This window comes from Strix aluco, chromosome 3 (assembly GCF_031877795.1).
Source record: "Strix aluco isolate bStrAlu1 chromosome 3, bStrAlu1.hap1, whole genome shotgun sequence".
NCBI lineage: Eukaryota > Metazoa > Chordata > Aves > Strigiformes > Strigidae > Strix > Strix aluco.
In genome coordinates this window covers 6,387,006-6,408,625 of record NC_133933.1, presented here as the reverse complement: position 1 = coordinate 6,408,625, position 21,620 = coordinate 6,387,006, and the positions used below count along the sequence as shown (strand labels likewise).

Genomic DNA, 21,620 nt, shown 5'->3' with positions numbered 1-21,620 from the left:
GCGGCCATTTGTTTACGGAGGCTGAGGAAAGCGACACCGATTTATGAATATTTTTTCTTTGAAAAGCGCTTGTACGACTCGTAACCACCCCGATCTTTGGGCCAAAACCACGGGGAAGGCTGCGGCCGGGGTTAAACTTCCCAGCGTTGCCTGCGCCTTCGGGAGCCCAACCGGGGAACCGAGAACGGTCACTCGGGGCTCTTCGCAGCGCTGAAGGGACGAGGGGGCGCCACCTTCCTCTCAGCGCCGCCAGCAGCGGCACCGCCGTTCTGCCCCCCAAAAAAGGGGAAAAAAGAATTAAGAAACGACCGACAAGCTCCCCCCGCCCCGCTCCGCTCCCCACAGGGCTGAGGCGCCGCCGCCCCTCCCCCGGCGCGGCGCGGCCATGGCGCCGCCTGCTGCTCCCCCTAGCGGCGCCGCCGCGCGCCCCGCCCCGCCCCTCCCTCAGGCCACGCCCCCCGCCGTGACGTCTGGCCCCGCCCCCCGCGGCTCGCCGCTGCCGCCGCGACTTGAGGGCGCGCGCCCAGCTCCGCGGCTGCCCCGCGCCCGGCTCGGCTCCGCACCGCGCACCGCTCCGCGCCCGGCCCCGGCCCCGGCCACCACTGGGATTACCGCGGCGGCAACCGGGATCGCCCCTTCCCGCGCTCCGCAGGTAAGTGCGGGATGAGCGCTTTCTCCGCGGGAGTTGCGCGGGTCGGAGGATGGGGAGGGAGGGAAGGGTGCGGAGCTACAGGAGGAGGATGCGGCGGGAAGTTTGGGCGCGCACATACGCGCACACACCCGCCCCCCCAGCCCCCGGGGTGCGGGCAGGGCGCTGCGGCGGGGGAGCGCCCCGCTGGTTGCGCGGCTGGGCGCGCAGGAGCGCGGAAGCCACCCCCCGCGGGCCCGGCGGCAGCTGCAGCCGGCCTTTGCGCACCCAGCCGCCGTAGCCGTGGGGCGCAAGGCGGCTGGCTGCTCCGAACCTGCCAGCGCGGGTGCCGGCGTTGCACCAGCCCCGGGAGAAAGAGCGCTAAGACCGCCTTCCGCGGGGGCGGAGGGGAGCGCGGAGGGACCCGCAGAGCAACGCCGCCGGGCCGGCCGGCTCCCCACGGCCCGCGTGTGCTGGGACCCCAGCCCCGCATTTCGCTCCTGGTTTGAAAACTTCCCCCCCGTCTCCATCCTCCCCTCGATTTTCAGCATATATTTAAAAAAAAAAAAAAGGGGGGGGGGGGGGGGGGCGAGCGCGGTTGTGCCCCCGCCCCGCGGTGCCGCTCCTCACGCACAAAGTCTGCGGGTGAGGAGATGGGGAACAAAATGGTCGCACGTAGGCTAAGAAAGAACGCAACAGGCCCAAATTTCCTCCCAAACCCCCCACTTTCTTGGGGCAGAGCGGCCAGCCGGGCAGCCCCCTGCCCGGCACAAGGTCCTTACTTTAGTTTTAATCAACTTTTCCGCTGTTTTCAGTTTATTAAGTGATTGCCTGCCCTCGTGCAAGCGCGGGAATGCATTTAGAAATGGCTCGCAAATCAATGTTTCGTCCAGCCCTTTCCTCGGCACCCCTCGTTTCGGCGTTATTCTCTCACCCCGCAAACCGTTTCACGGCTGCGAGAAGGGGCCGGAGGCTTTTGTTTCACCCATTTCCTCGACTACAATTAGGAGCTGCAACTTCGTCGATGAGGCGAAGCCCGGGTATAGCCCTCCCCGCATTTCTCCGCTGCTCTCCCAGCATCTGCCCCAGCTCACAGCAGCCAGGCACAGCTCGCTGATTTTTTTTTTTTTTTTTTTTTTTTTTTGAGGGGGGGGTGTTGGGGGTTTGCTTTTTTTTGTTGTTGTTCCTGCTTAGTTTTCAAGATTACCCCCCTTGGCGAATAAAAGCCCTGCTCCTGCGGAGGCAGCTGCCTTTCTAGCTCTGAGGTAGCCTCAAAATTTTCATCTCTCTGCCCGCAAAAGGGGGTTTTGAGCGCAACCCTGGCGCAGGCGGGCAAAGTTGCGAGGAGTGTTGCAAACGCGACGACGAGTGCGTGTAATTAATTCGTGGAGTGCTGTTAGCCAGGGGTTACTAATTGGGACTGAAGGCAAGTCGCTTCCCTTCTTCAAGGGATCAGCTCTGGTCAGTTGACAGAGTACAGCGGAGTCTTTCGTACACCAGATTCACACCGAAACGCAGATTTACTTTACAATTAAATCGTATTCCTGCGAACGAGCACATCGGCTGAATGCGTCTTCTTACTGCCACTTATGTATTTCCATGTAAATCCTCTACTGCAGAGAAGTATAGAAAGAAGAGGCTGAAAATGTTCAGACTTTACCCCCAAAAAAAAAAAAAAACCCAAACCCAATTCATTATCCTGACCCCAATTTCCTTGCCTAAAATATGCTGCCCAAAAAGATAGAAGCATCAATTATGCTCACCATCTATTGCCTGGGGATATGGCGTCTTAATGAACATTTCTTTGAATTAGAGTGAAAAATGCATTTGTCAATTCAAGTGTACAAAGAAAAGAATTATTTGCTATAAAACTGAAAGATCAGTATGTGTTTTCCTTGTCAATATATGCCACGCATTAGGTCATACCTAAGAGGCTTCAGTGCCCTTCCCTCCCTCAAAAAAAAAAAAAAAAAAAACACCCACCCTCAAGTTTCCTTTAATTTATTCTAAAACCATACAATACAGCCCAGTTTAAGATCGGGTTTCAAATATTTCATAAACAAAAGGTATACCTGGGTTTATAGAAAGCCAATTATCTTAAAATATACTGAGGTTATTCTAATCCTTTTATTCATGCTGCTATCAAGCTTTTCTGTTTTTCTATCCACGTTTAATCACTTCTAAAAGCTGTATTTTTTCCTGCCTTCTGTGCTCCTCCTGTATACCAGAAACAGTGACAACCCTTGGCATATATTTTAAATGCTAATTCTCTTTTTTTTTTTTTGTACATTCATACCATTTTATTTTAAATGGAGAACGACCAGCTTAAATACCATAGTTAATCAGCATGGCAAATAAGATTCTGTAAACTCTCGGAAAGAGTGATTTTTTTTTTTTTTAACAATCATTTTTTTTTTTAAGTTCCCTCCTTTGGTGGCTGCCTGTGTTTTTCTCAACAGGAGACTTTGTTGTAATTAAAGCAGAGAAAACTGGACAGCAGCAAAAAACATCTGACTTGTGGCTCCTAAAAGCACGGTTTTTGTAGCGTGTACCACCCCCCAGTGGGCAAAAAACTCTGTAGTAAACTCACAGCAAGCTTTAAGCTCCAGAAATAAAAGTGTATACATTTTACAACAAGAACAAAATAAAGATGTGTTTCTGGGTAGGGTTTCTTTTTTATTTTTTTATTTTTTCATTTTTCCTTTGTCACCAATAGCTAAAAGTTGAAAGATTCTATGTCAGTCGATGGTGACTAATCAAAGCAATTGCTGGAGTTTGCAAACTTTGCCTTGCAATTATTTGAAGGGGCTTTAGTTGGTGAATGGCCATCTTTGCCTCCTTCTAGCAGGAAGCATGGATGTTAATGGCTAGTTATTTCTGAAGTTTTTTCCTCAATCACTTCAAAGCACAGGAATGTGCACAAGAATTAATATGTGATTGCTTATGTTTATTCATAATAAGTGACCAAGTATCACTCAGGGCAGGCATCTTGAAAAGCGTTTCAGTAAATATCTGTTATATCATCACAAACTCTTCTTCCTTTCATGGGCTGTAAGAATTCAAGCAATCTTACAGCTTTAAGTTTTCTAAAGTCTTATTTTTTGAGGAGTACATTTAGTAATGGGGAGATGAGCAAACAACTGTTTTAAAAGGGAAAGAAGCAAAACTACTGAAACTTTATACAGTGTTTAAGTAATACTTTTACATGCCTCTGTTTTGTGCCAGGAACTCCCCATCAGGTATAATTCCACTTAAACTTGTCAAGAGGGGAAAAAAATAGATTTTACTTCGAAACAATGGCAGCATTTGTTCTCTATTCTTTTACTTTAAGCATGGGCGAGTTACCTCAGCAGCAGCTCTCAAAAGAAAACCTAGAAGCCATAATTGGCTAAACTCAAAGAGCACTAAAACACCAAACAAAAAGCCATTGCAAAACACTCCCCCTCAAAGTGCTTTTTTAACGTGCAACCTTTGCAGGAGCAGAGTAGTCAAAACAAGAGAGTGAGTAGGAATAGCTTAATAGTCTGGATCTTTTCAACCTAGCATCTTCAAAACCAGGAAGGGTTTTAAAAGTAAACTTCAGAAGGGAATAACTCTTAGTTCATTTCCATCCTCTACAGCAAATACTGGTTTGGCTCATCTTAGGTGTGGAGTGAAGCTTTTACTCAGAATCCATTTCTAAGTCAGATTCACTTGCATTTGAGGAAAGATCACATCAAAATTTGCATATTTTTTTTTTAAGACACTTGAGTAAGAACTAGGAAGACAAAAGCAATATTATATTCAACTACTACGCAAGGGGGGGGAGCAAATTTTCTGCAAGTAAATCTTTTCTAACAGATACAAAAAAAAGCAACCCAAATTTCACCAAAACACAGAAATACAACCTGACTGACAACTTTAACAAACTCTTTTGCATTCTTTACCCCTTGGAAAGACAGCTAGGGGACCTTCTGCTTGCCTAGCACCAAACAAAAGACTGGGGCACCTTCCTGAAATATGATGATCGTGGAAATTGCAGCTCCTAGACAGGGTGCTTAGAAAGCATTTTGCTGTCACTGTCAACTAACCCCGAGAAATACACTTAAAGGAAAACAAAGTATAGGCATTGTTTTAAGTGTAGATTAACAGTGTGGAACATTTTTTTAAAGAAAAAAAGTTGGTGAAGATATTTAAGAGGCAGCATGACCTTTGTAAACTAAACTGGCAGTATATACAGTAGATAGACTTCACAGGTATTTTAAAAGATAAGTACATTTTGTGTTTCTGATACATTTCAGATTATAAACAAATACAGAGGTAATTCTGGAATGTAAGTAGGTAAGAAAAATTGTTAGGCTTCTCAAATACGTATATTCTACTGTTAACTTGAAACGATACTCTTGTCATTTATAACCTAAAAATACCGAGCTAACGTTTCCCTTCCCCCTGTTACTTTGATGGTTAGAAAGAAGCCCCTGAACTACCAGAGTTCCTGCCAGAGAACACAGAGGTAGATTAGAAATTCAAATAAGCATTGTGTGACCTCGAGTGAAGCAGGTCTTGATTTTATTCACATTTTATCACAGCTTGGAAAGAAAAGATCTCTTTGGCACCGTTTTTTGAAAAACTCCCAACTTTTCAAATATACCAAAACTATTTTTTTTTTACTTTTTTTTGCTGTCGCCTGCCTACAGGACAGGGAGTGCAGCTGGACTCCATACCTTATAGTAAATACAATGTTCTCCTTCAGTACGTTTTTCTTGTATAGCACAAATTACTTTGAACTTTTTAAAATAAAATGTCCCCCTGCTTAGCTGTACCACAGCGATAAGTACACGCGCGAGGCTCACGCATTACCACTATCTGTAGTAATACACTTGCTTACACAATGTCCCAGGAAAAGTAATTTAACCATGCAGTTCAGCAAAGTTCATGAAAACATTCAACTTGGAATAAAGATAAGCAAAAAAGCTGCTGTTCAGTTGCTCCAACGTTACTTTTGTTACCAAAAAAAAAGTCATTTTTGCATTTAAAAATGAATTTTAGCACACGCTTTCTAAAATCTGCTCTGTTCAAAAGTAATGGCTTCTTTCAAAACCATGTGTCCATGAAGCCTCTCAATTTGATGTTGCAGAAACCTGGACACAGTGTCTGTACCAGTGGGGGTCACTTTTCTTTTCATCCTGCCGGATCAACTATAATGACTTGATGTCAGGGAATATTTAGAGACAGCTCAAGAAGGGGAAAGTTGGAGCATGGCAGCAGGATTCCCTTCTTCTCTGTAGACAGATCACTGGAGCCTTTGATATGCAAAAACATTGTTTTCAGCTACGGCTTGAGATATAAAAGGGAAGTGCAAGATATCAAACAATCACAACCTGAAGAAAACTATTCTAAGTTTAGAAAAGGGAGTGGGGGGTATAGTCTTAATCCACATTTTTGAAACAGTGTAGTCTTCTCCAAAGAGACCTGCTTTTATTTTTCTCTCTCTTGTTTTCATGTAATTTTGAGAGAAGGGATAAAAAAAATTCCAAGAACTTAATGAGCTTTAGTGCTTCCATTTTAATCCTACACATTACTGCTATAATAGCGGCAATAAATGAAGGGAGGACTATCAAATGGAGCAAAGAGGAAACAGTTTATATGCTAGAAAGGTAAAACAAATGAGCTCACTTTCTCGTGTGTACGTATATATGTAATGTATGCATACTAGAGCCTCTGTTTTGCTTAATACTAACATGTTTTTTACAGCTCTAAAAGTTCTAAAGAAAATTTATGATTTTTTTTAAGTACTTAAAAATTACTGTAGCCTTCAAAGGCCTATTTAAGAAATTTATATTCCTGCTTCACACTGGACTTCCAGAAAATACCCTCTATCATAACTTCACATCAGTTCCTAAGAGATACCATTTTTTCTACAGCTTTTAAGCAACTGTTTATTGCAAAGTTTCAGGAATAGATCCTAGAACTTCTTTCCCCAAACACTTCAGTAATACAGACTAAGAAAACTGGACACTGCAAGAATATGGAGCCCTTTTGTTCCATTTTATAATGATTGCATAATTTACCCAAATTACGTAAGTTACCAACAAAATATGCATTCCCTCGTATTCTAAAACGTGGCCACTCGGGTTGAGTCTTTGCCTTAAATAAAGCATACGTTAAAATACTTATTTATGCCACAGTAGCAAAATAAAATGTGTCTCTCATTTTCATTTACTACTTTCATTACACAACTGCTGAAAACAAGGTGCAAAACCAAAGCTCAGACGAGCATGAAAGCAGCATCAGGAGAGAAGAGGCTTTACCATTCCCTCACTAGACAGTCACGCCATCTCTAATGTGGGAGGCTTTTTATTTTTTTCGTAATGGTCAACATTTTTCTGTGAAAAAGAGCAGCATAATTAGTATCTATGTCAGTAATTTTGTATCAGTGCAAATTTCCTGTTGCTATAGGAGTATTACTGGTCTACTTCACGATGGAGCTGCTTCAAACTGCAAAGACAGAGTTTTAAAACAGAGGCTGTTTCTGTTTTTGTCTAGTATTTTATGAAGGACTGGCAGCTACTCTAGTTAAGCTCACAGGAAGGCAGCTAAGCAAGCAGTATTCAGCATGCTGTTTCTTCCTAGCATTTCAGTTCTGAGAAATTGTGCTCAGTTTTCTGGACAACGTGCAGTCACGAAAGTGAGAAGCAAGTAAAGGTTAAGGATTTTTTTTTTAATTTCAGATTTAACCACTTCTATTTCAGACATGCTCTCAAGGAACACAGACTTGGTATCTCACTGGACACTTTCTGCAATAGCGGTAGGAAGTAGCCCAAGTTAAAAATACCATTCAAAAAATAATCAATTACAGTTCAAGAAATAGGAACAGCCAAGCTGAAAATACTTTTCTTTTTTTGAAATTAGATAAATCAGGTAAAGTGCTAACCTAAACACCAGTCCCACTGTGCAAAGTGACAAATACAATAGCTTACAAGTTCAGACCACAAATCAAGCATGTTTCACGGACCAAACCCACATATGTATTTCTGTTGTCAAAGAGTTGATACAGATGCCTGGCTAGTCCCCAGTTCAGAATCAGCATGTTGCATATGTGAAATATTAATCCAGTATTTTAGCAAAACCGTTTCCCCTTTTATCCAGTAACTACTGAATGGTAATTAGCTCCCTTTACATTTAAAACCAAGGAGAGGATCATCGTCTACCTCAGTTTACCAAGAACACAAAGCAAGCAACCATTTTGGCCTCCTCCAAGGAGGCGGGACTGGCCTTTGTAATCAGGTGGGAAATATAATTTACAAATATTTTGTCTGTCAGTTCAGGATGACTTTCTTTTCTACTGAAAGAAAGGAAAAAATAGTTCCAGCAAAACTGCAGTAACATGAGACTAAACAGCAAAATGTCTTCTTAAAGAGCTCTGTATTTTGCTGAAATACCAGTATTTTGGGAAACCAAGATGTGCTAGTCATGTGTACAATAAGCATAGCATGGTTTATATAGGGGATGCAACACAACTCTGAATACTAGTGTCCACCAGTTGTTATTAATTCCAATTTTTTTTGTTTGTTTTTAATTTCACAGGAAATTTAAGAGTTCAAGGAAAGCTTTAAAAGGCGAGTTTTCTGGGAAGGAAATCATATTTTTGTGGGGTTTTTTTAATGAAGAAAACCATCTGAATTGCTTAACATTTCTACAGTAGAGAAAGTTGCATTCTTGCAGCGCAGGAGGAATTCTTTCCTGCATTACAAATTTGGAAGAAGTGTTAAAAAGCGAGAGTCGGAAAATGGTTCTCTCAAAGAGGCGTGGATGTATCAGGATGTAGTTACTGCACGAAGTTTATACTTGGATAATTCTGGACAGGAAAAAGCAGCCCCATTCCTGACCTCCTGAAGAGGCTCCCATCCTTCAAGCCTCAGCATAATGAATAGTTTGCATCACGCAGCGCTGAAGTTACCACCTCCGACTACTACGCTGCACAGAAGAGTTTGTAAGAGTTACAAAGAAAGTAATTCCTGCTAAAGGCATTAAACCAAACAAAAGAGGTTCTTCATTCACAGACTTTACATGAGGACAAAAATAAGAGGGAAGCTGAAGCTTTTCTCCGCCCAGGCCTGGTGTGCTTATGTACCATGATAAATCTTGGTTGGAATGCTCATTGAGTATCGTGCCAGGAGCCAGGAAACACACACCACCAAGAAGGACCGTCTGAGTAAACGCCGTTGAGAAAAAAACAGCTCCATGGAGTAAACCGTAAGAGTGACTCGCGAGAAAGACATTCCTTTACTGGATATCCTCAAGCACAAAATTTACTCATACCTTTAAATACGGTAGGATCAATATTAATTTCTTTTCCTTTTTGTGCCTCAGAGAATAAAGTTCAATTAATATATGAACCCACAAGAGAAAAGGTCATGACACCGCTTAATGCATAGGTCATCTTGCAGAAGTTCTCACAACCCTAATTACAATGGTAATTGAATTATGTTGTCTTAAAAGCTATAAAAATGCTAATTACCTGAGCTCAATGTACAAACACACTACCAATGCAAAGTACAATTTCAGTCTCAAGAGTTAATTTATATTACCCTACCTTGCACAGTTTGAACTAATAAGATGGGAAAATGTGGTTAAACCTGCCAAATAGTCTCTTATTAGTGTACTGCTTAGTAAGAAGACTTTTGAGAATGACAAATATTTAAACATGAAATTAAGCACGTAATGAAATACTCCATCCAGTCAACTAGAAAGCCATAGCTGTACCAGCTACGTCAGGTTGTTAGCTACCTATCAATTGTAACATTCACCTTTCTAAACATTCCAGCTCGAAAACCAAGAAAAGTAGGCCGCAGTATTTATAAGATAAACGGCATGACATTGAGCACTGGGAAAACCTTGGAAAAAAGTCTTCAGCTGGCCCTTGCTCTTTTGTCTGCATTTTATGCTTCAGCATTAGAACTCTTTTGAACCTCCAAAATAGCCACCTGTAAACTTGTGGGTTTGGTAAGGGTTTTATAGTTCACTTAAGGGCTGCTGGGGTAGTTAGCTGGCTTAGGAATTACTTCTTATCTTTCAGATATAGAATGATTTACTTGAACTCTGGTGTCACGTCAGCTCTGTACTTATCGGGTATCTGCGAACAAAGATTGTCTCTACACATGAAATGTGAAGGAATCCTTAGAAAGAGCCTTCTGGCTTAAGCAAAACAATTCACAGATCAGACATACTTGATTGTATTATTTCCAATTACTATGCAGAATAACATGTTAATTTACGTGAATTAGTACAAGAAGTAGTACCATTATTGATGTAAGGAAAAGAAAGTAAAATGTCTCTACGAGCTTGAATTTTAGTTTAATATGCATGTTTCAGATGTCTTCTGTAATGTTGAAGTTGAATTTTCACTGCAGTTTCTTCACTGATGATCTGGATAATTTTGTTTGTTTGGTTTTTTTAGATTGTTGAAGATCAGAACTGTATACAAATCTCATCATTCCTGACCATGATTAGTGTAACCTGGAGCATCTTCCTAGTTTGGACTAAAATAGGGCTGTTACTTGACATGGCACCTTGCTCTGTTAGTGCCAAACCATGCCCTTCAGTATGTCGCTGTGATGTGGGTTTCATATATTGTAATGATCGCGATTTGACATCTATTCCTACAGGAATCCCAGAGGATGCTACTACCCTCTTCCTTCAGAACAATCAAATAAATAATGCTGGGATTCCTTCAGAACTGAAGAACTTACTTAGGGTGGAAAGAATATATTTATACCACAACAGCCTAGATGAATTCCCCACTAACCTCCCTAAGTATGTTAAAGAACTGCATTTGCAGGAGAATAACATAAGGACCATTACTTATGATTCACTTTCACAAATTCCTTATCTGGAAGAACTGCATTTGGATGATAATTCTGTTTCTGCTGTTAGCATCGAGGATGGAGCTTTCCGGGACAACGTCTATCTCAGACTTCTTTTTCTCTCTCGCAATCACCTTAGCACCATTCCCTGGGGTTTGCCTAAAACGATAGAAGAGCTACGCTTGGATGATAATCGTATTTCCACGATTTCAGAGCTGTCCCTTCAAGACCTTACAAATCTAAAACGCCTTGTTTTAGACGGAAATCTTCTAAATAATCATGGATTAGGAGACAAAGTCTTCATGAATCTAGTCAATCTTACAGAACTGTCGTTGGTCCGCAATTCGCTCACAGCCGCACCGGTAAATTTGCCGGGAACAAACCTAAGAAAGCTTTATCTTCAAGAAAACCACATCAACCACGTGCCACCCAATGCTTTCTCTTACTTAAGGCAGTTGTATCGACTAGATATGTCCAATAACAATCTTAGCAATTTACCTCAGGGTGTCTTTGATGATCTGGACAACATCACTCAACTTTTTCTTCGCAACAACCCTTGGCACTGTGGGTGCAAAATGAAATGGGTACGCGACTGGTTACAGTCATTGCCTTTAAAAGTTAACGTACGTGGACTGATGTGTCAGGCACCAGAAAAAGTACGTGGAATGGCTATCAAAGACCTCAACGCGGAACTGTTTGATTGTAAGGACGATGGCATGATAAGCACCATCCAAATCACTACTGCGGTACCAAACACGTTATACCCGGCCCAGGGACACTGGCCAGTTTCTGTGACCAAACAACCAGACATCAAGACTCCCAACCTAAATAAAAACTACAGAACCACAGCAAGCCCGGTACGCAAAATTATTACAATATTTGTGAAATCCGTAAGCACGGAGACTATTCACATCTCCTGGAAAGTTGCACTACCAATGACTGCTTTAAGACTGAGCTGGCTCAAGATGGGTCACAGCCCTGCCTTTGGATCTATAACTGAAACGATAGTGACGGGCGACAGAAACGACTATTTGCTGACGGCTCTCGAACCAGAATCGCCATACCGTGTATGCATGGTTCCCATGGAAACCAGCAACATCTATCTCTCCGATGAAACGCCTGAATGCATCGAGACCGAGACGGCACCTCTTAAGATGTACAACCCTACCACGACCCTCAATCGGGAGCAGGAGAAAGAACCTTACAAAAACTCCAGCTTGCCCTTGGCCGCCATCATCGGTGGCGCGGTGGCGCTGGTGGCCATAGCGCTGCTGGCCCTGGTCTGCTGGTACGTCCACAGAAACGGGTCCCTGTTCTCCCGGAACTGCGCCTACAGCAAGGGACGCCGGAGAAAAGACGACTACGCCGAAGCGGGAACCAAGAAGGATAACTCCATCCTAGAAATCAGGGAGACTTCTTTCCAGATGATACCCATAACCAACGACCAAGTGTCCAAGGAGGAATTTGTAATACACACCATTTTCCCACCCAACGGCATGAACCTGTACAAGAACAGCCACAGTGAAAGCAGTAGTAACAGGAGCTACAGAGACAGTGGTATTCCAGATTCAGATCATTCACACTCATGATACTGAAGGACATGAAAGACTGGTTTGGGTTTTGTTGGTTTTTTTGGTTTTGTTTTGTTTTTTAAAGAAAACGAGAAAAGACTGACAACAGTTGCTGTTCTACTGCAAAACACTGGATTAAAAGACTGACAAAGCAATGTACTGTACATTTGCCATATAATTTATATTTAAGAACTTTTTATTAAAAGTTTCAAATTTCAGGCTACTGCTGCGATTAATGTAGTGGGGATACCTGACCACAATTCTATATTTTAGTATTTTTTAGTAATTTGTACTGTATTTTCCTTGCTAATATTGAAGTTACAGACCATTTAACTTTTGTGTTCTACTGAGTAAGATGACTTGTTGACTGTGAAAGTGAATTTTCTTGCCGTGTTGAGCAGTCAGAACATTCATCTGAGATCCTTGTAAGTGTAAGCACAGGCCATTTTTCACTTTGGTATCAATAAAATAACATTGAAGCTGGCAAATCGGGAAGATCAAGAATTGGTTGCAAAAACTCACAGAACTTTCAATGTTGGGTCTATTAAATCTGTAAACCACAACAATATTCAATAAACAAAAATGCGTGTAGTAATGGGCAATATCAGCTGTCTGGATATATCCATTCAACAATGGTGAAATCCAATTTAAAAGAAAATAATCGAATCGAGGACATGCATGAGACTGAAGCTTTTGACACGTGAGGAAAAAAAAAATTTGATCCCTGGAAGAAAGCATAATCAAATTCCTAATGAGGAATTTTAAAAAATGTGCTAGTCTCTACAAACCAAGGGGGTGGATGCAGTTTAGGGATAGATTTCTGGTTATCAAAGCCAGTGGTCTGCTTATGACTGAGAAAACGATGATGGATGGTCACAGGCATAATTTAGGAGGCAAGGGCAGGAGGACAGAGACAACACTTAGAAACTGCTTTGAACAGAAAAAGGGCTGAAAGTGCAGTTTCATAAGAAAAAAAAGCAGGACCAAAAAAACCAGGCAATATGAGCAAGGTCTCAAAAACTTTAGTCACAAAGGTAAGCGGATAATTGGGGAATAGAGCTATTTTAAACCGTATACTCAAACAGTATACAGGTATGTGTTCAGTATACTGCCATTACAGTCAGGAATACTGCCCATTACTGTCACAGTTTTCCAGAAATCCCTTGATAAATCTGTAAGGTAACATGTTTCTTTCTGCCTTCCTATTGAACTATGAACTATTTCATGTTTATTAAACCCCAAGCCACTCTTTGTTGCCATAATCATTTTGTTTCTTCAACTAAAAACCAAAGTGCTTTGTACGCCCTTTGGCCAGTCTTGTGTGTGCCTTGATCCAACGCTACATGTATCAAGCTTTTAAAAACTAAAAAAAGGGAAAAAAAATAAAATACCCAGTTTTTCATATGTAACTTAACCATGAAAAATATTGGTCTTATTGATGAATAAAGTTGAAAACTTAGTTCAAAATAATGCTGCACCTCTGCAGTGCTCTGATAGGAAACCCACTCAGAAGCTACTACTTTTCGGGTCATGAGCTTCACCTTTTTCTTTGTTCAACTTGACAGCATTACATTTGCAGGGTTTCTTTATTATTAATTACTTGGAAAACAAGTTTTCACAACTTTGAAGTGTGTGAACAATGAAAGGGGGGGAAGGCATGGAGTTGCAACCCTCTGAGAGATTTTTTTTTCCAACAGAAACGTCAAATAAAAAGAAAAATGCTTAATATTTTGGACAGTATCTCAGACAAGAAGGAATGTATACCAAACGCAATTCAATGTTAAGAGAATTTTAGCAGTGCTTGGCCTGTCTGTTTTCCTGAGAGTGGTAAAGGATGGAAGACGACAAGAAAAAACAGTGACAAACACCAAGACTGATGGTTTCAGCAGTCAGCCTGCCACCAGTTCTCCTGCCAGATATCCATCTAACTGCGCAGACCCAAAACTTCCAGTAACACACAGTTCTCTTCATCCTCGTTTTCCAGATGTGCCCAGGGAAGTTCCTCTCCAAACTCCCTGTGCCATTTCCTCAACCTCACCTTCAGAAACGCCTCCTGCAGTTCCTGAGCAGTGGAGGAGTCCCAGATGGAGGAGCAGCACTGTGCTTCCCTACCGACCTTACACAAATAACATCTTCTGCTTCACGTGGAGCACTGGATCCAAGACACCAAAAGCAACAGAAAGGGTCACGTTATGCTAAACAACTATGTGCTCAGCTCAGTGTAATGTACTAGACGAGACTATTTTGCTCTATTTTCCTATCAGGTACAAATCTAGGGAAGGGCATGAAAGCCAAGACTAAGCACATGGAGCCTCATTACGTTCTTGTGCAAAAGGCTTCCCGAGCAGTAAGTGGGAAAGGAAAACCAACACAGATGGAGAAGACGGACCTGTTTTTCATCTAAGCTAGCACATAGGGACCCCCTATGTCAGAGATACATTTAATGGCTGGGTCACTGGCACTAGATTACTAATTCTTCACCATCAGCTCTCCGATAACAAAATTAAATCGGTTTTGCTGGATTTTCGAGCTATTTGCATGAAAATCTCTCTCCTAGTTGACGCCAAATTTGTGTTGTGAAAGGGGTAAAATAACACTCAATGAGTACTCTCCCATGCCTTTTCTGAGGCACCTCAGCCAGAGGTGGCCTGGTAATGGTACATACCACCCACTGCGCATCTCGGGTGATGCCCCGCAAAGGTCATATGGGCTATAAAAAGTTGCCATTTCAGGAGGAGATAATTGCACGTGAATCTTAAGTATGAGGACTTTTCATGTGAAAGTCATGTACTGTGAGGCAGTAGTATGCAAATCCAAAGCAACTCCAACAAGTTGGCCCAGTTGTTCCTGGTTCACCTCCATCAGAAAGAGAGTGAAAACCTGGACAAGGGATTCTGGCCTCTGCTGAGACCAAAGCCAGGTTCCCAGGGAGAGCTCGTGTCCTCATACCGCAATTGATGTCAGTGGAAAAAACGGCACATCCACGCATGCAAGATCTTCCTTAGGTTCTACAGCAACTTTTATGCAACCTGCGTCATATTAATTTGGCAAATGAAAGATTGATTTCAAACCAAACTCTGTATTTTTTTCTTTGGATATTTATACAAATTTCTATTCCACTCCATGTCATGCCTGTCTCTCCAAGACTCTTCAACTTACCATATAGGACTGCAGTTACTGCATGCAATGCTCTCTGGCACCATCCATAAATTCATTCTATTAGACAGTTATATACGTAGGCAAATCGGATTACTACATTGAGCAGTTTACTCAACACATTTATCAAAATAACATTAATCCACATTAAATTTATCTCAGATAATTTTCTAATTCCATGTTATTTCAGTGTACTGTTCAATATTTAATTGTGGAGCAAGGAGTGGAATTTTTTTCAGCGTTGCCTAAACCTACGTGCAGGGTTAATTTAACCAGCATCCTCCATATTAAAATACTATGCCAAGTATCTTTTACATTCTTTGTTCTCTCTCTCTTTTTTTTTTTTTTTTAAATTTATATTGCTATCCTGAATTGCTCACAGTTCTGTTTTAACCTGAAAGCTGACTCCAAAAAAGCCCTGGTACTTTGGAAACCATATTAATTTTGTCTCATCTCGGTACCTTCCAGAACTAAATCTGCTTCATTTACAAACTATTCTTTCCTAGCTTTGTACAACAGCCTGAAATGCAACAACTGTTGGGGTTTGGGTTTTTTTTTCTCCTGGCTTTAACAGTACCAAATTCAAAGTATTATGGTCTTGGAACACAGTTACCATTTCTTCTGCTAATGCACTAGCTAGCATGCAAGCTATATTGTGCCAATGCTGTACATATTGAATGTAGAGCAGCAAATGCAATAAAGCAAGAGCAAAAGTAATAAAGCCTTATGTGCTATTAAAATAATTTACCGATGACATAACGCACTAAAGCACGTATAGACTTCTCTGCTAAGAGGATGCGATTTTGCATATTCACCTGCAGCTAAAGTTGGATAAGATCTTCAAACGTGAGCTGGCAGATGCCATCTGCCTGGATTTATCCAAACCACATTTGTTTGGGATAGTTTTGGATGGAATCATAATTCACACGGATACCCTCTGCTTTCAAAACACTTTAATCTTGCTTCCAAATCCATATATTGTTTCAGCATCACCTTGGGACTGATCTTTGTTTAATTAACTGTTTCTTTACTGATACCAGAACAACAACAAAAGCTTCAAGCCACAAGCCAGCACTTACCACCAGTGACTTTTTTTTTACAAAGCATAAAGTCACTCCATAACTGGCAAGTTTCTTCTTCCAAACTAGCCCAGACTGGTTTAGCCAGAAAGAAAAAGCCCATTGACTGAATTCAGCCATGAAAATTTTATACTTTTTTTTTCCTTTGCAAATGAATTTAATTTGGGGGCTGACAGAGTAGAGTCCCATCCCTATGATAAAATCAGAGCCCTTTCAAACATGCTGAAGGTACAATCATAATACAGGTATCAGATTCTGGACACAGATGCTTTCAAAGTTTTTTCTTTTGGTAAACATGCATGTTTGATTTAATTTGAATAGTTATTTCATCAAATCATTTCCTGCTCTTCTAAAAAAATCTAGATAAAACACACACAAAGTAGGTGGGTCTCACTAAGATGGTGACAGAGCATCTAGCTCAAAACAAACATCATTTGTGTTTTACCAGCACTGTACATCAAGCAAGACACTCATTTTACGGTAGCCTTTAAATGATGGCTGGGAAACAATCCTGCCCTAGGGGGAAACCAAAACACTTCAACAAAATGGGTGTTAAAAGAAATAACCATCCTCTGGATTATCGGTGGTCTAAGGCAAAGGCACACAACACACATTTTGGAAACTGAGCAGATGTCCACTGTGCATGGACATCATAAATGTCCTACATCTAAAACCTGCAGGCCAGGATTGCAGAAGTGTTATTACCCAACTTCAACCACTTTTCAGACCCCTTGGTGTTCTCTTAGGATGAAAATGTTGTGGAGTCGTAGTATAAAACCCTGCAAGACTAACAACTACATGAGCTGAAAACACTTTTTGAAATCTGAAGCTGGACCTTCTAAACTTAGCAAGAGCACTCATAAGTTATAAAAATAGAAGCATCTTAATAGGGCTAATTAAATAATCTGACTTGTTAAGCTGGTTGATAGTATTCATACAGGCTGATACTTTGTCCTGAACAGCCCTCTTAAGTAATCAAAAAAGGGAGCGGGTCACCGTCAAGTGTTAGCGTGTGCTCCTGTCCCCTTGCTGAGCTTAAGGAGTATCTATCTATAGATGCAGCCGTGGAAGGTTTACCTGTTCAAAATCAAGGGACTGCATGATGTTCTTTAATCATTAACTGTGGGAACATCGTTTACAAAAGGATTAAATTATGCACATAGTATGCATAATTTAACTTTATTCATTTATGCAAAACATTTAAAAAATTATTTAGATCAGAAATGCACATCCGATTTATGTAATACTGCTTTCCTCCAGTGGCCTTAGTCCCTCATAAATGCCTACTAGGCAACTGGCTTTCCACATGAAAACAGATGTTTTCTGGGGCTGTGGGGATTGGTTTTGTTTAGTTTAGGGGTTTTTCTTGTCTTTTTTCTTAAATTAAGAGGCATAAATAACTTCACTCCAAATGTTTCAGTTTTCATTGCATACAAAAGTGAATTGGTTGACGATTTCAAGTGAACACCTGTCTCACATCAACACAGGTTTAAGGCAGCTGCTCGTGGGGTAAAAGATCTCTCCATGAATTTTCCCTTCCCATCTCTCCTCACAGTAACAGTTTCCAGGATTTTAACTTGAAGTCTTGCTTTTACTGCAAGAATTGCACGAGGGTAATGAGATCAGTTTTCACCACTGTAAGTTCCCATTCAAAATTTGGGACTTTTTAATTTTGAGATGCACGTGAGCAGCCGTATTTACATACACAGTTACGAACTAGAAGCAGAAATCTTTCAGGCTGGGTCATCCACAGCAGGCCACATCAAATCTAAGCCTTTGTCCAACTCTGAGCCTGCTATATTCACATCATTTCCTAAATTACTAGAGCAAGCATTAGCAGCTCAAACAGAGTAAGAGAAAGCATCCTTACCCTATATTTCATCTTAGACTACCACTCCGTGTGTGTAAAGTGGAGTTAACTTGGCTTCCTTAAACTTAAGCGTTGGTTTTGCATTGATTCAATGTTAAAGTACATAAATAAAATTTCTGAAAAAGGTAAACCCATCTACGCAGGAATGCTGATGTTCTGACAAAGCAGAGGATTTAAGAAGTCAACATCGTAACTCTTACTCCAGAAACACATGCAAAACCCAAGCCTGCATAAACCCTACAGATTTTTTGATTGCATGTATTATACACTCATCTCCTATTTAAGCTACACTAATCAGAAACGAAAGTTACTTGCATTGCACTTCTCTAATAGGAAACAAACTAGAAACTCAGTCTATTTTCATTTTCTACACAGTCTGAACAAGGTGAGAATGTGGACAACTACAGAATCTGTGGGGTTTTGTTTGTTTACCTGGTTTCAGTAATCTTCACAAGAAATGTTGAAGATGCTTATTTTTGAAGCCTGACAGAATACTGCCCACAAGGAACATGAGCACATTAACAGATAGAAAGCCACATACGGGGAAAGTGCTAACCCAGTGAGTAAACATAATTTTAGGGCATTAGCTGATAATACAGAACCTCTGTGCCTCATGTCTTTAAGGCAATTATTTGACTCTAAGAACTGCTTAATGGCATGTTACCTACTTCATCCACTAAAAACCTTTTCATTTCTCCCTGATACGGAAATGACATACAGCACAGCAAAATAAAAATTAAGGAAAAACCCCACAGTATTCCCAGATCTTGGAAGTTTTTTTAGTCACTGAAACTCGGCACTTAGCAGCCAAATGAAGTGAAAAGTCAGGTACAGGAGAATACCACTGGAAGAGCTAAATTGCTGAGCTCATGCGATTTCCTTAGATAAAGGAGAAAAGGCAGCGATGGCAACAAAGGAACTGTATGTAGGACATAAACAGCTCAACTACGGCTGTCTCAGACCCCTCAGCTCTCAAGTTACATATCTTGCTGCTTTTGACTACAGGAAAATTTTTGTCTGTACCTTGAAGGGTCGAGAAGGTTGAGCACTAACAGGACCATAACTACCTCTGAGCTCTTCTTTCCATTCATTTTCTTTCTTTTCTTTTTTTAAATAAAGCTCATTGAGAGACTTTGTTCAGTAAACATGACTGATTTGCACGTAAAAACCTCTTCATTGCTAATTGCACTTGTTGATACATAGTGGAATATGTATGGAAGAGGGCTAAATCCTCCTTAAAGAGTTTGCAATTAAATCCAAGGTAGGCACATCACGAAATACTTACCCTGGAAATCTCTGCTATTACCTAAGCTTACAAATACATGATGTTACGGGGGAAAAGAAAGAAAGAAAGAATCTTATATTCCTAAGAAGCTGCTCTCAACACTGCTACTTTCCTCTGGCTCATCTTTGAACTTAGGAAGTCAAAATAAACAAGATCAATTAAAGGGAATTTGGGGGGAAGAGATGCAACACCACACAATAACATTTCTACTACTGAAAAGTGAATTATACTGAAAATAAGAATAACTACTTGATTTATCATAGCTTATCTGTGTCAGTAAGCGCTCAAGTCTTTCTCATTATCTGCTGGCCTGGGGACCCAAAGGGTGACAGGGCTGCACTCATCAGTGCGTTCCTTGGCTACCAACAGAGGCATTAAGAGGAGCCAAATGCACCCAAAAAACAGTAATGGCGACTGGTTTTGTCCAAAAAATTTTGTCCTAAATGCTAAAATCTATTACTATCCTATGCTACGCTTTAAAAAGAAAACCAACCCAAAGACCAAATGACAAAGCTTCCAAGCATGGATGATTTGATGTAATGCCCAGTTTTACCTGTAAAATAAATTTTAAAGGTTTGATTTCATACTCAACGTTAGCTCTCATGAGCATATTTTAATTAAGGCCTCTTCTGCCCCGATATTTTTCAATACATATTCTGCATAGAAATAAATCGAGGTTTGTTGTCAACCGACTTCTAACATTTGTATCATTTTAGTCATTAAATATTAAAAGCACAACTTAGTTTTGTTTGTCAACGAGGTTTGTCAACTTAGTTTTAGAGATAGGAGAGGGAAAAGAAAAAGAGACATTATACTAAGATGCTTATTAGGGGGGAAAAGTGCTCTACAATATGCTGCAGGTAGATTCCATGTTTTCCTGATAGGAGAAAAAAAATTAAAACTTTCCAAAACTATACTGACAAAAGGAGCTGCTCAGGCAAGAAAAGAATCCTCTTCCCAAAGCAACTGCATCACATTGGGACAGGAGGGGAAGGGAGTATCTTTATTGATACTGATTTGAAGGTGATATTCTGTGTCCCATGAAGGAGCGCCCCGCTGATACGGTAAGTACAGGCTTGGTTGTCTTAATGTCCATTTTAAACTCGATACTAGCATTGCGGCTAAACTAGAGGGCAAGCAACCCAGCGACTTAAAAAAAACCTCAACGCAAAGAAATCAAAAAACAACCAACCCTGCAAAATCCTCAAAAAGCACCTATCAAAGTGATTTCAATCCAGTGATCCGGTACAAAGTCAAAGGATGTAAGCTCTTCTAATCCCACGCTTTCAGCTCCTCCAGGCTCCAGGCAGCCTTGCGAGGGCCCGGCTGACACCTCCTCCAAAGGATGGGAGCCTGGCAGCTCGGCAGTGCCTCCCCACACGGCTCTTCAGCCATTTGCAACCTGACAGCTGTTGGCTTTGGGTTTACACACTGCAAAAACAACTGAGGAGGCAAAGAGCGTGAACGGCACCCCGTTCCGGGCCAGGAGGTTTTATTACAATGAGTTTAGCTGTGGGCAAGCTGCTGTAATCAGCACATTTTTGACAGGTATTTTATTTTTCCTCCACAAAATACCTAACGCTACTGAAAGCACTCACTGCCACATTAAACACTGCTGTTTTGTTAAAAATAAAAAAAAGATACCTATTGTTGTTCTCCTCCTGCTAATAAAGACTAACTTTATCCTTCAGTATAATCCCTCCAAATCAATTAAAACGCATTCAGTGGGTTGAAAGGATACTAGTGAAGTATTAACAAAAGCCTGGTTTGGATTATGCAAAACTTCTGCAGCAATTGGCTGATGCAAAGATTTCAATGGCAAAATACTTTAAAGAAAAGCAAAATAAATCTAGCTCTTAAAAAATATTTCTCATTCTGTTTGGCTCACTAGTTCTAGCAAGATATTAGGTCAAATCCCCACATCACCTCTTTCTAAGGTTTGCAAGTCAATCTGTGAATGAAAAGTGTAGTCTCTCAGAGCCATTGATAGAAATCTCTACAGCGCTGCCATAAACTGGTGCTTAAAGACAATAAATAGGAATCTTAAAACAGAAGCAGCTCGTGTCTGGGTACGCTCACTCCATCACCATCAACCGATGAACCCATCTAAGATGTACTCGAGCCTTCCCAGGAATGAAGCAGCATTCCTGAAGACAGGGAAATAGCCACGCCAGGCGTCAATGGGT

General features: G+C 41.2%; 2 protein-coding genes across 4 annotated transcripts in view; one reads left to right on the top strand and one right to left on the bottom strand.

Moving 5' to 3' along the window:
* MACROD2 (mono-ADP ribosylhydrolase 2) overlaps positions 1–21,620 on the bottom strand; it is a 901,283-nt gene that overhangs the window by 781,473 nt on the left and 98,190 nt on the right. The window lies entirely within an intron of this gene.
* Positions 512–15,514, top strand: FLRT3 (fibronectin leucine rich transmembrane protein 3). The gene is made up of 3 exons (XM_074817242.1): positions 512–652; positions 8,195–8,940; positions 10,068–15,514. Exon 3 carries the CDS (start codon positions 10,113–10,115, stop codon positions 12,060–12,062), a length of 1,950 nt encoding a protein of 649 aa, XP_074673343.1. The 5' UTR covers positions 512–652; positions 8,195–8,940; positions 10,068–10,112; the 3' UTR covers positions 12,063–15,514.

What these genes read in the sequence shown, in the direction of transcription:
- FLRT3 (XM_074817242.1), top strand. Translation starts at nt 10,113, where the DNA reads ATGATTAGTGTAACCTGGAGCATCTTCCTAGTTTGGACTAAAATAGGG.